This window comes from Sus scrofa, chromosome 9, assembly GCF_054392235.1.
Source record: "Sus scrofa isolate SSC_HxYL_T2T_F1_AM1 chromosome 9, Sscrofa_HxYL_maternal_Yorkshire_Landrace_v2.0, whole genome shotgun sequence".
Lineage (NCBI taxonomy): Eukaryota > Metazoa > Chordata > Mammalia > Artiodactyla > Suidae > Sus > Sus scrofa.
The window spans coordinates 129303676-129320431 of NC_139391.1; the positions used below are offsets into that span (position 1 = coordinate 129303676).

Below are 16756 nucleotides of genomic sequence, written 5' to 3' on the forward strand. Positions count from 1 at the left end.
CCAGCAGAGAGGCTCTGCCTAGCCCTCGGGGAGGTAGGGCTGTCTGTGATGTCCTCCCGGAGATAAAGGAGCAGGTGCATGCCTTCATATACTGGGTTTTTATGACTTTGCCATAATCCAGTCAAAATCACTTCTTTTCAAGTCTCCCTTCTATTCGATTGACCCCCAAAGTGCTGATCCTCCCTTTCCTTGTTGGGGTTCAGGTGCTAGGACATCTCTCCTTCGCCGGCTGGCCAAGGCCAAGAGCCAAGAGAGTAGCTACCGGAGCCGCCTGGATGACCTCAAGATGACCTTGGAAAGGGCTCGGGCCCTGGACAGCCAACATCAGAACCGACTGCGTGAAACTCACATGCTCATCACTCAGATGCGCCTGAGGCTGGAGGAGAGTGAAGCCGCCCTGCGCAACACCGTGAGTGGTGCCGAGTTGGGGGGCTGAGAGTCACTGCTGAGCTGGGTGACCCCCTGCACATGTCACTGGCTCACCTCATCTCTCAGGCTTTCCGGCCTCTCTGCAGACACTTGCCTTTCTCTTCCTGGCAACAGTCACACCTACTCTTTATGGTCCTCAGCTTCCTGCCGATTCTCGTTTTACTGTGCTGCGTTCTTCTCCTAGTTCTTTCCCTGTTACCCAGAGCCTCACCGTGGCCCTGTCTCCTCTCCCTTCTGCATATCTTCGAGCTTCTTGGCTCCCAGAGGGCAGGATTCAATGTTGTTCATATTTACATTCTCAGCCCATAGCACCATGTGTGGATGTGAGAAGTGTTTGCTGCATGACAATGAATAAATGAATGCATGCATGAAAAAATGCGAAAGGAAGGAAGGAGCCCAATAAAGACATGGTTCTGAAAATGGCGGGGTTGTGGTGGGGGGTGGGGGGAGGATGTTGCCAGGATTTTCTTCATGCCATGGTTTGCTGGGTGGTAGGAAGGAGCAATGTGAATGAACACTTTTCTCTTTCTGAATAAAGAAGGCAATAGTTACAGTCATGGAAGTGGGTGGAAAACGGAAAGCTAATCAGATACTGTGCTGAGGAAATTAAGGATTTAAAAGGTAACGTGTGGAGTTCCCGTCGTGGCGCAGTGGTTAACGAATCCGACTAGGAACCATGAGGTTGCGGGTTCGGTCCCTGCCCTTGCTCAGTGGGTTAACGATCCGGCGTTGCCGTGAGCTGTGGTGTAGGTTGCAGACGCGGCTCGGATCCTGCGTTGCTGTGGCTCTGGTGTAGGCCGGGGACTACAGCTCCGATTAGACCCCTAGCCTGGGAACCTCCATATGCCGCGGGAGCGGCCCAAAGAAATAGAAAAAAAAGACAAAAAAAAAAAAAAATAAAAATAAAAGGTAACGTGTAAGAGTTCTCTTGTGACGCAGCAGGTTAAGGATCCAGCGTTGTCACTGTGGTGACGTGGGTCACTGCTGTGGTTAGGGTCTGATCCCTGGCCCAGGAACTTCTCCATGCTGAGGGTGCGCCTCCCCCAAATGTGTATTGATTTTCCTTTTGTAGAAAGTTCAGACAATAAAAATCCTCTATGATGTTGAAAAACCTACCGTTAACACTTGGTATGTAGTCTAGGGACTTTAAATAAATACATAAAAAAATATAAGCCTGTATATATTTTGGAATGCATCTATATACATAGACTTTTTCTGAACTTGGATTTCTATTTTATTCTTGTCTACACATTTTTTTTTTTTATGCAATGACCATGGTGACCACAGACTCTTGATGTGTCAGGGTGTGGAGTGCTGTGTGACTCATGATAAATGGTTCTGACAGAACAGTTGCAGAATTAGGCTTTATGGCTCGTATTTAGGCTTATGGCAAAGCCTTAACCAATCTTCCTTTTTCCACAGAACATTCCTCCCTCAGAGCACTACGTGGGGCCAAATGGCTTTAAAAGTCTAGCGCAGGAGGCTGCGAGATTGGCAGACAGGTGAGCAGGACTGGAGGGCACCTCTGCCAGATATTCAGGACCAAAGCATCATTTCCCTTACTTCCAGGCTTTTTTGCAGCCATCCCCCTGCCCTGAAGCCATTTTTAACCATTGGGCGTTTAGTGTATGTAGGTGGCCCCTGGGCGAGGTCATTTGGCAGGAGCTGGGGGGTCGGGTGTTTCTTTCCCAGATTTCTCTATGACTCACAGTATGGCTTTGGTGTATGTCAGATGTCATTCCTTGGGCTCGGTGAAATGAATCAGCCCTTGGAAAAGATCGCCTTGCAGCTTTGAGGGACTCCCAGGCTCCCACACGGAGCCTGGGAACAAGTAGCAACAAGTTGTTTGCTAGCCTGTGGGGGCCAAGTCTGCAGAGGGGGAACTTCTTCCTGAAAACCGGCTCAGCAGGGCCCCAGTGATAACAGGCAACTCCTTCCGTCCTTGCCTGACTATAAATCCTATCAGGTTGAAGAAGACTGCTCTTGGCAGAGTGCTCAGAAAGGTGGCAGGTTCTGCTAATCCCAGATGGAACTCAGTCGGCAGCATGGGACTGGCTTGTGTTCGTGTCTCTGCCTGCTGAGCTTGTTCGCACCGCTGTTTAGACCCTGGCGGACAAACGCATCTGGGGGACTTTTAGTGACAGGCTTTGCCCACTTAGGGGTGGGTCCTGCTTAGAGATGCAGCCAAAGTAAGTAGGTAGTTGCATCCTGGATGAAATAAAACCTAGGGGGTTCTCCCTGCAGCAAACCGCTTATACATGCAGTATTTTACCCCCCGAGACTTCTCCCACCCAGCTCCATCAGGCTTCCCCTGATTATGCCATAGAGGGTAAATCCCCAATAAAGCCTATGACCTGAGGCTCCTTCTCCAGAACACCTTCTGCTTCTGGATAGTTCCTCGGATTCCATCTCATCAGGGTCAATTCCTTTTGGTTTTTCTAGGCAAGCCAGTTCCCTCACTCCTCTCCCTTCATTTAAATAAAAGGCCTAAGGGAAGCCCTTTGCTTTGAAAACTCATATTCTTTGTTTTTAATCCTTTCAGCCATGTCGAATCAGCCAACAGCATGGAGCGACTGGCAAGGGAAGCGGAGGAGTTCTCCAAACAAGCGCTCTCCTTGGTGCGCAAGGCTCTGAGTGATGGAGGCGGCAGCGGCCGCCTGGACCCCTCGGTGGCGCAAGGGCTTGTGGGAAAGTACGTTTCGACAGGTCCGCACACGGGCCAATGCAGTCCACACCCTCCTAGGGCACGTGGCTCTGCGTTTGAGGGGTGCTGCGTTTCTTTAAAAATATATCAACAATAAAAGGAACAAGAGAAGGGGAGTGTCGCTTTGGAGGAAAGCAGATGCCTTTAAGGCTGGGAGAAAAGGTTGATTAATTGAAGTAAAGTTTGAGTTTTGATTGAAAGCTTGCATATCTGGAGAACTGATCGTCTTCGGTGCTGTTTAAAGGGGGTGCGTCTCCCCTGGTGACGGCATGGAGCGTAAGTATAAACATAGTATGTTTGTATTATCAAGAATTGGGGGAACTTGGGTTGAATTTCTCAGACTCAACCTGTAGGGACTTTAAGGTTTATGTTTAGATTGTGGAGAGAGACCCTCATGCTCTTCTGAGAATCCCGACTACATACTTTTAAGGGGATGGAATTTTGCTTTTAGTTAAAAGAGGGAATTCTCAAAGTCCTCTTTCTTTAACCCCTGCAGGTTGGAGAAAACCAAGTCTCTGGCCCAGCAGTTGTTGCTGGAGGCCACTCAAACCGACCTTGAAGCAGATAGGGCTTATCAGCAGAGCCTTCGTCTTCTCAATTCTGCGTCTCAGCTGCAAGGGGTCAATCATCAGTCCTTTCAGGTAAGGGCCTCTAGCCTATATTCTGATGTACAGAAGAAGGACCTTATGCTTTCTGCTCTGGGGATGCCATTGTATCGTTCAATCATTCAGTTTTTTCTCCATATTGACCTTTCTCGCTGTAGATTAGGAAGAGTATTTATCCACTTCATTATCCATTTCCTTGTTCTTAAGTCCCAATCTTTTTTTTTTTTTTTTTTTTTTTTTTTGTCTTTTTGCCATTTCTTGGGCCACTCCCGAGGCATATGGAGGTTCCCAGGCTAAGGGTTTAATCGGAGCTGGAGCCACAGGCCTATGCCAGAGCCACAGCAACTCCGGATCCGAGCCGCGTCTGCAGCCTACACCACAGCTCACGGCAACGCCGGAGCCTTAACCCACTGAGCAAGGCCAGGGATGGAACCCACAACCTCCTGGTTCCTAGTCGGATTCGTTAATCACTGAGCCACGACGGGAACTCCGTAAGTCCCAATCTTGGTCCCTGATAAAAGCTTTGGTTCACATCCTGAACCTGTTAGTGGACAAAAGGTGTCTTTCTCTTTCTTAGTTCTGGTACTGTTGAAACCTATGTTAGATAAAATGTGATATTTGCACTTGGGTCTAGCCTATAGTATATCTCCATGTACAGCCACTCAGAAGGCTTCTGTTTTGCTCAAAAGTTTTGCACTGTATCTGTCATCAATTCCCTTATGCTAGATTTATTGGATTAAGATTCAGTTTTCTACGTATGGCAGAAAGCACTCAATGATTTCGACAAACATGTCCCCATGTATATATAAACTAAGATATAAAATAATCATAAAAAATAAAACAGACACAGCATCTCTTTGATGCTTGGGGGCCTTGCTGCCTGACTTTCGTGAGGAATGTTGCCTCATTTCTGTTAGACTTCGGGCCTGGACTGTAGTTTTCAAACAGTGATGTCAGGTCCCAGGAAGGCTGGTGTGGCACCTGGTGAGCAGGAAGTCAGGCTCATTCATTTTTGGGGGCTCGCAGGTAGAAGTGAAGAGGATCAAAGAAAAAGCTGATTCTCTCTCAAGCCTGGTGACTCAGCGTTTGGATGAGTTCGAGCACGTGCAAAGCAATCTGGGAAACTGGGAAGAAGAAACCCGGAAGCTCTTGCAGAATGGGAAGAATGGGAGACAGGTATCCTTCGTTCATTTGTTCGCTCGACAAGCGTGTGTTGAATGCCTACTGTGTGAATTAATGCAGTTAAGGAGGACCATCACAAACCCTCTGAAGGTTATGGTGCTGCTGCTTATAAAGATCATAATGTAATAGCTCAGCTCCACCCACTGAATCAGTCCTCAAGTCTAGGAATAGGACTCAGGCCTCCTGGGTCTAATTTTGGTCCAGCTCTGTCTGCTAGCTTGGCTTCAGGAGGTATCTAGAGTTTAAAATGAGAATTTGCAAAACTATTCTTGTCCCTGATAGTGGACTAGAGTTTGAAACTGTCCTCTGTGTGGGATACTTTGGCGGTATTGGGTTATAAAGTTTGTCCCAAGTTGCGGAGGGGTTTGCTACAACACCCCTAGACTCTTCTCGAATCCCAGTTCTCTCTTGTCGTGAAGAGAAATGTGTCAGAGTGACGATGCTGGCAGGAGGGCACGTCCTGGGTGTGTGTTACATTCACGCTGACCTTATTCTGTCTGCCTGTTTACAGAAATCAGATCAGCTGCTTTCCCGGGCCAACCTTGCTAAAAGCAGAGCCCAAGAAGCACTAAGTATGGGGAATGCCACTTTTTATGAAGTTGAGAACATCTTAAAGAACCTCAGAGGTGAGTATTTCATGGTTCAGGTCACTTGAGTATTTTAAAGGTATGACCATGACTTTGGTTTATTTTGAATCCTCATAAATCTCTCGAGTGACAGGTACACTGGGATATTAATAGACACTTAATAAACATCTTTCCAAAGAAAAGCATTTTAAAAATATTTGATGTAGAAAGACTCAAACTAGATGTCAGAGGCTTGAGTTCTGATCTCTCCTGAGCCACGTGCCCAGGCTGAGCCAGCTGTGTGACTGTAGGCAAGTCACATAGCCTTTCCAGTGATAGGTTCCTTGGGGGACAGGGGATGTGACTGTTTGGGTTGAGAAACACAAGATAAGGACATATGGAAGGTCACTTCTGAGACATGATCGACCAAGGAGTGACTCTTGTGCCTGCTCGAGTCAATGCCTGTCCTTGGCAGGGCAGTTACAACACTTATGAGTGGGGAGGAGACGCTGCTCCTCTGCCACACCCTCCCCTGCACATGGGTCCCAACACGCTCCTCTCTCTACCAGCCCTTTAGAAGCACAAAGCCGCCTCAGTCGTCGCTGATGCCATCTCGGGCATTCAGGTGCCTTCATAAATCCCTCTTGCTTTTCGGACTTGGCCTTAGGCATTCTTCCCTCGACAAACCTAACATCCAGATCCCAATTTCCCCTCTTTAAAAGGAGAATTTTTTTTTTTTGTCTTTTTTAGGGCCACTCCCACAGCATATGCAGGTTCCCAGGCTAGGGGTCGAATCGGAGCTATAGCCTCCACCCTACGCCAGAGCCACAGCAACGTGGGATCCGAGCCGTGTCTGTGACCTACACCACAGCTCATAGCAACACTGGATCCTCAACCCCCTGAGCGAGGCCAGGGATCAAACCCACAGCCTCATGGTTCCTAGTCAGATTCGTTAACCACTGAGCCACGACGGGAACTCCAAAAGGGAGAAATTTGAACTAAATGATTGCTCTGGTCCCTCATGGATCCAGCATCCCACTACCATACAGATAATTTTCTTTTCTTTCTGTCTGTCTTCCCTTCCTTCTTTCTTTCTTTTTATTTAAAGTATAGTTGCTTTACAGTGTTGTGCCAATTTCTTCTGTATAGCCAAGTGACCCAGTCACATACACATGTATACACTCTTTTTTTTTTTTTTGTATCATTTCCCCACTCCCCATCTTTTTTTTTTTTTTTTTTTTTTTTGTAGTCTAGTTGGTTCCAATATAGAATCAATGAGATTGCTTTGTGGTGATGATAGAGTAAGCTTTGTCATAGCATCTAGATTACAGGAAGTTTGGGTTTGTGCCTTGTAGAGCTTTGGTTAAAGTTTCAGGCTTCTTCACTAAAGAACAGAAAAGAAACATTCCCAAGTCTTAGGATGTTCTTCACAGAAAGTACTTCTCTACCCATTCTATCCAGTCGTCATTGCCATTGGCAGCTTAGGGTTTAAGGCTCTGGCTTGAAACTTTGGGTTTCAAGGATTCCATCTGATTCTTTTTTTTTTTTTTTTGGTCTTTTTTTGTCTTTTTAGGGCCACACCTGTGGCACATAGAGGTTCACAGGCTAGGTGTCTAATCGGAGCTGTACCTGCCAGCCTACACCACAGCCGCAGCAACGCATGATCCTTAACCCACAGAGCAAGGCCAGGGATCGAACCTGCAACCTCGTGCTTCCTAGTTGGATTTGCTTCTGCTGTGCCATGATGGGAACTCTCAGCTCTATTTTTTTAAATTTTATTTGAGTATAGTTGACTTACAGTGTTGTATTAGTTTCAGGCGTACAGCAAAGTGAATCAGTTATACATATATCCGTTCTTTTTTTTTTTTTTTTGCTTTCCAGGGCTGCACCCGTGGCATAATGGAGATTCCCAGGCTAGGGGTTGAATCAAAGCTGTAGCCACCAGACTATGCCATAGCCACGGCAACGCGGGATCTGAGCCACATCTGTAACCTACACCACAGCTCATGGCAACGCCAGATCCTTAACCCACTGATCGAGGCCATGGATCGAACCTGCGTCCTCACGGATGCTAGTCAGATTCGTTAACCACTGAGCTACAACAGGAACTCCATCCATTCTTGTTTCCACATAGGTTATTGCAGACTATTGATCCACTTGCTTCTGATTCACTTTGAGGTTCACTTTTGCCATGGTGAGGACCCAGGGCAGGCCGACTGTTGATGGTCAATTCAGTGCCTCCTCTCAGAGGTGTTTTCCTGGACAGGCAACTTTATGCACGCTCATCCCGGGCAGTATTAACGCTCTGTAATTTTTCTTAAAAACCTCAGCCCCTTTCATCGTCCATTGTCAGTTATTTTTTATTTTTATGGCAGTGTTTTCTATCTTCATTTCAGAGTTTGACCTGCAGGTTGAGGACAGAAAAGCAGAAGCTGAAGAGGCCATGAAGAGACTCTCCTACATCAGCCAGAAGGTTGCAGAGGCCAGCGACAAGACCCAGCGAGCAGAAACGGCCCTGGGCGGTGCTGCTACCGACGCCCAGAGGGCGAAGCACACAGCCAGGGAGGCCCTGGGGATCACCGGCAAGATGGAACAGGTAAGGAGAAACCAAGGTGCAGGCAGGCACGAGCCGCTCCAAACGCGAGGGTCACGTTGAACGAGCCCAAGCACCGGGCTCATTTTGAGCCAGAGTCCTCTTGGGGTCCATGGTGGCCCCACATCCACTTGGCTGCATCACAGGGCTGTCACTTAGGGAGCGCGGCAGCCTCGGCCCAGCCCTCCTCCTCAGCCCCCCCTTTTGGACGACACATGAGAAGAACCATCGAGACTGTCTGATATAGACTGCTGTGTTTGTTTCCTAGAGCTGTTATCACAAAGTCCCGCAGACTGGGGGGCTTCACACAACAGCTCCTGATTCTCTCCCAGGGCTGGTGGCTTAGTGTGTCAGACAAGGGGTCAGTAGAGCTGTGCTCCCTCCGAGACTCTGCATAGAAACTGCGCCTTTTGCAGCCTCTGGGGGTGGCTGTCTGTCCTGAGCGCTCCTCTGTTTGCAGTGGCTTCACTCCTGGCCTCTGCCACCCCACGGGCTCTTCCTCCTGGGTGACTCCAGCTCTTCATATGGGGACCCTGGTCATGTTGGATTAGGGGCCCCTCGACCCCCATATGACCTTATCTTAACCACTTATTGTTTAATAGATAACGGACTATAAACAAATAATTATTATCTGCAAGAGCCTGATTTCCAAATTAGGTCACCTTCTGAGGTACTGGGGTTAGAATGTCACCATATCTCTTGGGGGGGACACAGCTCAACCTGTTACAACTACACCAGTGTTTTGATTCAAGTTGAGGAAATTCCAGGGTTCTAGATGCCTCGTCCCTGTGTCCTGTGTCTAAGTTCCACTTACTTGTTTTTCTCTTTCCTTCCGCTCTGTGGCAGGCAGCACCGTGCTTGGTGCTGGGGCGGCTGGAGATGGGCAAGACCCAGGCCTTCTCTTCAGGGAGCATCCTGTGTAACGGGAAGCGACAATCTAGCTACACTTAGGATGCACATGCTAAATGCTGCAGTAGAAGGAGTGCTTCTCAGCTGGAAGGGAGTTTCGTAGTTCTTATTTAAGCATGACTTCTAGAAAGCTTAAGCCACCCGAGAAAGCCCAGAGGGAATTCTTGGTATCTAGACTGTGTGGCCTCACTCTTGGACCACTTGGTAGCTTCCAAAAATAATCTCAACTCTTAAGTCCCTTGAGGGTAGAGACCAATTTCCCGTGCCTTTCTCTCTCTCTCTTTTTTTTTTGCTGCACTTGGGGCATATGGAAGTTCCTGGGCCAGGGATCGAACCTGTGCCCCAGTTGTAACCAGAGCCACAGCAGTGACAGTGCTGGATCCTTAGCCTGCTGAGCTCTGAGGGAACTCCTCCTGGGCCTCATATAAAATGGCTTCTACAAAAAAAAAAAAAAAAAAAAAAAGAAAGAAAGAAAAGAGAGCTCCTGTTGTGGCTCAGTGGTTCACAAACCCGACTAGTATCCATGAGGATGAGGTTCCATCCCTGGCCCTTCTCAGTGGGTCAAGGATCTGGCATTGCCATGAGCTGTGGTGTAGGTCAGATTCTGCATTGCTGTGGCTGTGGTGTAGGCTGGCAGCTACAGCTCCGATTTTACCCCTAGCCTGGGAACCTCCATATGCTGCAAGTTCAGCCCAAAAAAGACCAAAAAAAAAAAAAAAAAAAAGGCTTCTAGCACAGAGACATCTGTAATTTGATGCCTAATAATAGCTTATTGGTAAGGATGTTGATAAGATTATAAGATTTGTCTGTACTAAAAGAAACAAAAACAAAACTCAAAGCTGTAGCCCATTCATTCTCTGCACCCCAAATTCAACCGCCTTGGGGAGTAAATCCTTTCCAAAGGTGGCAGCAGCAAAGAAGCATGACGGAAAGTGATAGGAGTTTCTCCCTGATTGGTGTTTCCGCCCCACAACCGGCAAGCTTGACCTGAGAGGGAAGCAGTGCCTCACTGCCGACTCTCCCCGTCCCTGCGGACAGACCCCCAAGTTAACGTGTTTGAGGCAGAGCTTCAAGTCTGATGCTCTCATGGTTCATCTCACTCCATCAGGGCCCGGCGGCAGCTGTATTTTCTCTGCAGTTGTCATTGGGGTGTTTTCATGTCTCACCCTTGTGTTTCCTTCCGTCCCTGGCTCCTTTTCTTCTCCCAGGAGATCAGGAGTCTGATCTTGAAGGCCAACGTGACCGCAGATGGAGCCTTGGCCATGGAGAAGGGACTGGCCACTGTGAAGAGCGAGATGCAGGACGTGGAAGGAGAGCTGGCGAGGAAGGAGCGGGAGTTCGACGCGGACATGGCCGCGGTGCAGACGGTGAGTTCCCGTGGCTTTCCACAGCAGGGCCTCTAAACGTGCCAGTATGGGGACATCCTTTCAAGACGAGCTTGGGTTTATTTTCCTTAGGTAATTACAGAAGCCCAAACGGTTGATAACAGAGCCAAGAATGCTGGAGTTACGATCCAAGACACTCTCAACACGTTGGACGGCATCCTACACCTAATAGGTATGTGGAGTGTCCACAGGCCTCCAGCCCCGTGTTCCAAGGCTTCTCCCCAGACTAACTAGCCCCAGCCCTGATGAGCGGGCCTCCCAGCTCCCCTTAAGTCTCAGGAAATTTGCTTTGTTGCCAGGCCCAGGTCCTGCCAGCAGGTTACTTTACATTTGCTGGACTCCATTTTACCATCTCGACGATGGGTCACCGAGCAGCCATTGCCCTTGGAGGTGAAAGTCTGTAGGTCAAAGAACTGGGTGTGTGCAGGGAGGGTGTACTGAGGCTCAGAGAGGTCAATACTGTCCTGAGATCACACAGTCCATTGTGGAGGCAGGATTCGAGCTTCACAGGGGCAGAGAATGTTGGACAGAATGGCAGTCCCGGTAAGGATGCTGACCTTGATCCTGAGAATCCAGTGCAGGTTTCAAGCTGAGGAATAACTTCAGTGCCACATACGTGGGGAAGAGCACGGGGGCAGCGGAGTGGAGGAGAGCTGGAAGGCGGGTTACCAAGAGGCCGGATGAGATCACTTACGAGACCGTTGATGTAACTGAGCAGAGGTGACGGCGCCCGCTCTGAGGCGTAGGAGTGGTGAGAGGGGCAAGATCTTCCCAGTCGGTGAGGTCAAGAATCCCTCGCCGATTCTGCTGTCTGTCCTGCCCCCAAACCACAGTGATACTTCGACGTAACCAGCTGTGGAAACTTGAGCTGTAGGTGACCCAGAAGGAATGTCAAGGTGGTAGGTCCGTGAGATACTGCAAACATTTTAGGATAAAATATTTTTTTTCTCACCACACCTGTGGCATACGGAAGTTCTCAGGCCAGGGATCAAACCCAAACCACAGCAGTGACAATCCCAGATCCTTAATCCACTAGGCCACCAGGGAACTCCCTAGGATAAAATTTTTTTCAATGGCTCCATGTGGAGCAGCTCAGGTTTCCTCACAGAATCCCTCACAAAAGAAAACTGATACTGGAGTTTGTGTCGTGGCTCAGTGGTGAATGAATCCGACTAGAAACTATGAGGTTGCAGGTTCGCTCAGTGGGTTAAGGATCTGGTGTTGCCGTGAGCTGTGGTGTAGGTGGCAGATGCGGCTCGGATCCCGCGTTGCTGTGGCTGTGGTGTAGGCCGGTGGCTACAGCTCCATTTCGACCCCTAGCCTGGGAACCTCCATATGCCACGGTTCCTCCCTAGAAAAGACAAAAGACCAAAAATACAAAAACAAAGAGAGAGAGAGAAAACTGATATTAATTAAAATCCTGGATTTAGGCTGAACTGATGTCACACTCATTTGGCCGGTTTTACCAAGCTTGAAGCACAGCAGATACGGAACTGGGGACTCAGAGATTCCAGCAACGTTTAGGAAATGGCTGGGTTCTGCTTGCTCAGTTCAGGGACCCACTTTAAAGCCTGGTTTTTCTGTGCAGCGTCATCACCGCCCAATGTAGAGACCAATTTAGCCTGTGTTGTTATACTGATGGGTCTTCTCTGTGATCCAATTACCCCCCCCATCCCCCGAGAAAACAAAACAAACAAACCCAACGACAACACAAAACCCAAACCTCCCTAGGTGAGAGTTTAGCAGCTTTGTTTAGGGATCTGAAAAGGTAATGAAACAACCAGGGCCTGTAAGGAGAAAGTGAGAGGAGGGAGACATTTGCTATGTGCCAGGCGGGTTTTTCATGGTATAAGATCATCTTAGTCTGTTAAAGGTCCCAGGAGATGGGCTTATCATTTTATTATTTTGTTCACAGAGGAGTTAGAGGAGGCTCGGGGAGTTTAATAGTGTCCCGCAGATCACACAGAAAATTGTGGAGGCAGGATTCAAACTGAGGCCTCTGTCTCCAGGGCTCCTGCTGTTTTTAAGAAGCTCATGCTGCCTCCCCATGGACATTTTGGCCCCAAGCCTGCTTCACTTTCCCTGCATGTCAAAACCCTAAATTCTGGCTTCCCCCTCCCCCAGGCAAAGGACTGACCACCGGATCAGCATTTCTGTCCTAGTGCTGTTCCTGCTCTGTCTGCTCTCTTGAGTCCTGGAACAATAAGCGGAATCTTTCAAAATGTAATAACTTCTGTAGTCAAATGCTGTCCCTGCACCTGACCTTGAGTTTGAATTGACTAAGTTCCACTCAAACCGATTCAAACCAAATGGGTCTGGCCAGGTGCCGATCATGCTGACATTAGTTTCAGCTCGTTTATGGGTAAAACATACCTGAACAAACACGACTACATTTCATATTGTAAATAAGCTAATATCTAGCCAGATTCCTGCTGTTTCAGGCCAGAGTGGAGTCTTACACCATTTCCTGACAGCTGGACTCCATCCCCCAATAGCAAAGCATACCTTGGCCTCTCAAAACCCTGAAGCCCAGCCAGTTTCTAAAGATCTTCGAATAGAAGACAGCAAAATATTTCCTAAGGGTGGTTCAGAAAGCATAACTTGGAGATGACTCTCATCCTAGGGATGAGCTTTGCTGGGCAGTATTCAGCCCCCTATGACCTTCGGCCTTCATCTTCTTAGAGCATGAGCTGTTGACTCTAACATGAAAACAGAAATCTAAGCTTCATATTGCTTAACTAAAGAGCCCAGCGGTGGAGTTGCTGTTGTGGCTCAGTGGGTTAACGAATCCGACTAGGAACCATGAGGTTGCGGGTTCGATCCCTGGCCCTGCTCAGTGGGTTAAGGATCCGGCGTTGCCGTGAGCTGTGGTGTAGATTGCACACGCAGCTCAGATCCCGCGTTGCTGTGGCTGTGGTGTAGGTGGCAGGTGCAGCTCTGATTCAACTCCTCGCCTGGGAACTTCCTATGCCTCAGGTGTGGCCCGGAAAAAAAAAAAGACCCCAGTGGCCTAAACTAGGCTATTCAAAATGCAAGAACAGGAGTTCCGTCATGGCTCAGTGGTTAACGAATCCGACTAGGAACCATGAGGTTGTGGGTTCGATCCCTGGCCTTGCTCAGTGCTTGCTCAGTGGGGAAAAAAGCCCAGCGGCTTAAACCAGGCTATTCAAAACCTAAGAATAGGAGTTCCCATCGTGGCTCAGTGCTTGACGAATCTGACTAGGAACCATGAGGTTGTGGGTTCGATCCCTGGCCTTGCTCAGTGGGTTAAGGATCCAGTGTTGCTGTGAGCTGTGCTGTAGGTGGCAGGTGCAGCTCTGTAGCTCTGTTTCAACTCCTCGCCTGGGAACTTCCTATACCTCTAGACCTCAGGTGTGGCCCGGAGGGAAAAAAAAAAAAAGAGCCCAGCGGCCTAAACTAGGCTATTCAAAATGCAAGAACAGGAGTTCCATCATGGCTCAGTGGTTAACGAATCCGACTAGGAACCATGAGGTTGTGGGTTCGATCCCTGGTGTTGCCGTGAGCTCTGGTGTAGATTGCAGATGCGGCTTGGATCCCGCGTTGCTGGGGGGCCCTGACGTAGGCTGAGTGGCTACAGCTCTGATACGACCCCGAGCCTGGAAAGGTCCATATGTGGAGGGAGTGACCCAAGATATAGGCTCATCCAAGCCGTGTCTGCGACCTACACCACAGGTCACAGCAATGCTGGATCCTTACCCACTGAGCGGGGCCAGGGATCGAACCTGCAGCCTCATGGCTCCTAGTCAGATTCGTTTCCACTGCGCCATGACGGGAACTCCTCTTAATGCCTTTTTCTCCTAAGACAGGCCAGCCTGGCAGTGTGGATGAAAAAAGGCTGATCTTACTTGAGCAGAGCTCACTGAGGCCCACTGAGTGAGGCTGGGGATCGAACTTACGTACTCATGGCTTCTAGTCGGATTCGTTTCCACTGTGCCATGACAGGAACTCCTCTTAATGCCTTTCTTTTTCCCTAAGACAGGCCAGCCTGGCAGTGTGGATGAAGAAGGGCTGATCTTACTTGAGCAGAGCTCACTGAGCGAGGCCGGGGGTCGAACCTGCAGCCTCAAGGCTCCCAGTCGGATTCGTTTCCGCTGTGCCACGACGGGAACTCCTCTTAACTCCTTTCTTTTTCCCTAAAATAGACCAGCCTGGCAGTGTGGATGAAGAAGGGCTGATCTTACTCGAGCAGAAGCTCTTCCGCGCCAAGACCCAGATCAACAGCCAGCTGCGGCCGTTGATGTCAGAGCTGGAAGAGAGGGCGCTTCGGCAGAGGGGCCAGCTCCGCTCGCTGGAGATGAGCATAGACGGGATTCTGGCTGATGTGAAGAACCTGGAGCACATTAGGGACAACCTGCCCCCAGGCTGCTACAATACGCAGGCTCTTGAGCAACACTGAGGCCGCCTTCGAAATTTCTCCACTGGGGTTCTTGGGATTCAGACCTCAGGCCCAGGGGCCATCTCATGCGGGTGGGGTGGGATGGGGACATTTGAACATGCTGAATGGGCGTGCTCAGGTCAGCTGAACCTGGCCCCATCCTGGAGACTTTGGCCAGATAAATGTCTTAGGGTACCAGTGTGATACCGTTTGCTTCCTGATGCGGGGCAAGGAGGCAGATAGTCTTGGGGATGAGACTCGGCAGGGCCAGGACCCCAAAGGGTAGACTGGATGGAAGGACAAACTGCACGGGCAGATGCTTGTCTCAGAATAGGCATAAACCGAGTTCTGGAGCAGGGACATGTGCTGCTGGGTTATAGGTAGCTTATCCTTAGAATCATGTGACCAGAGGAAAAAATTTTTTGACTTTGCCCACGCATAGAATTCTTCCTAATGTCAGAACAGAGAGTGAATTCCAGTCCTGCCGTGGCCAGTAAAACACTGTTGCCTCACCATGTCCAAGGTGTTCTTGTCGATCAGAGGTCCTCTCACTTAGCGCCAAGTACATCAACACATACTCGACTTTCAAGCTGGAAGAAGTGAGCAGTGGTGGAGTCGGGAGCTGTAAGGCTGGTACCCTGCTACCCTGAGTTCTCCTGGGCCTGGAAGTGACATCCTTTCCCCTGATGATGCCAGGCAACTTAGTACGTTTTTATTAAAGCATTTTCTACCAGCAAAGCAAACACTGGGAAACACATTTCTATTTGCATTTGGGTTTCAAGTGATAGAAAAATGGAGCTTGGGCACTGAAAGAGGTGCAATTACCCAGAAGATTTATTAGTCCTAATTCAATCCCACTTTTCAAACACTAAAAATTATATGCATTATGTGTTTTCTTCTCTCTCTCTCTTCCTACAACAGTGTTCATACTCATACTTGAGCTGGGTAGAGTCCATCCTTCCATCCATCCATCCATCCTTAAAACATATATTTATTGAGTACCTATTGTGTACAGAGGTAACGTAGTCTCTGTCCCCATAGAACTGATTGAATAGTGAAGAAGACAAACCTTTAAAAAAACTTAAACTTACAAATCCTGTTCATCACAAGTGGTGTTTATTGCAATCATCTCCTGGTTTGCAACCTCTTTTCTCAACAGAACATATGTTGCAAGACATTCCCATGGGGGCATTTGGATTTTGGCAAATAGCTGAAATGGCCCTCGGTTGTACACACTTCTTTGCATTCCAGCTGTCACTCTGCCCCTTTCCACAACTAATTGCAACAGATTGTTGAGTCATAACACCAGTGGGAATTTCTGGAAAAATCAGGCACAGAAAAACCTCGGCTCAGAAGACTTTGATGCCGCCTCACCTCTGTGTTTCCTTGGCTTTTCATGGACGTGTTTTTAAATAAAGAACAATTCTTAGATGCCTATGGTTGGTTTCTAATTTGTTAAATTCTAAGCTTAAGGTACAGGTACCACAGCAATGGAAATACAAAAATGCTTCAGAAAGAGCAGTGAGCCCTAGAATTAGCATCTTGTATTCTTTTTTTTTTCCCCGAGAATCTTGTTTTGCCCTTTCCAACCACGTGAGCCTTTTATGAAGTTTAACTGGTGCTGTCTCCTAAGCATAGAGAAGAATTTATTTTGGGAACAACCCGAGCAGGGTAGGGGTTACAATGAACATTTTGGTCTTTTTTGTCAGTTCCAAAATAAAGGGAAGATCAATAGCTTATAGTACACTATCATGCTTTTTGATAAACACAAATGTTATAAATTAAGATCCTGAGTTGCCCACCTACCCAAGTGCTGAGGAAAGGATTCTGCTCCTGCCTACACTGACCGCCCCCCTCTCAATTCTGGCAGATCTGATCACTTGGCTTTACCTTCTCTGAAAGTGCCTTTTTAATCCTGTCTTGACATAATCAATCACATATTTTACACATTTGGTTAGATTAACTACTATATCATACAGGCCTAAAC

The 16756-nt window shown here is 48.4% G+C and overlaps 1 protein-coding gene across 3 annotated transcripts in view; it reads left to right on the forward strand.

Annotated features, from left to right (window-relative positions):
- The window catches only part of LAMC2 (laminin subunit gamma 2), a 59737-nt gene extending 43537 nt beyond the window's left edge, over positions 1–16200 (forward strand). For all 3 annotated transcript variants that reach the window (XM_021063800.2, XM_084977953.1, XM_084977954.1), the window contains 10 exons: positions 204–409; positions 1852–1931; positions 2972–3121; positions 3630–3774; positions 4765–4914; positions 5432–5546; positions 7883–8082; positions 10197–10355; positions 10446–10545; positions 14537–16200. In XM_021063800.2, the coding sequence (XP_020919459.1) occupies positions 204–409; positions 1852–1931; positions 2972–3121; positions 3630–3774; positions 4765–4914; positions 5432–5546; positions 7883–8082; positions 10197–10355; positions 10446–10545; positions 14537–14790 (1559 nt within the window). In that variant the 3' untranslated portion in view covers positions 14791–16200. The remainder of the gene's footprint in view (positions 1–203; positions 410–1851; positions 1932–2971; positions 3122–3629; positions 3775–4764; positions 4915–5431; positions 5547–7882; positions 8083–10196; positions 10356–10445; positions 10546–14536) is intronic.
- The last annotated feature ends 556 nt before the right edge of the window (positions 16201–16756 follow it).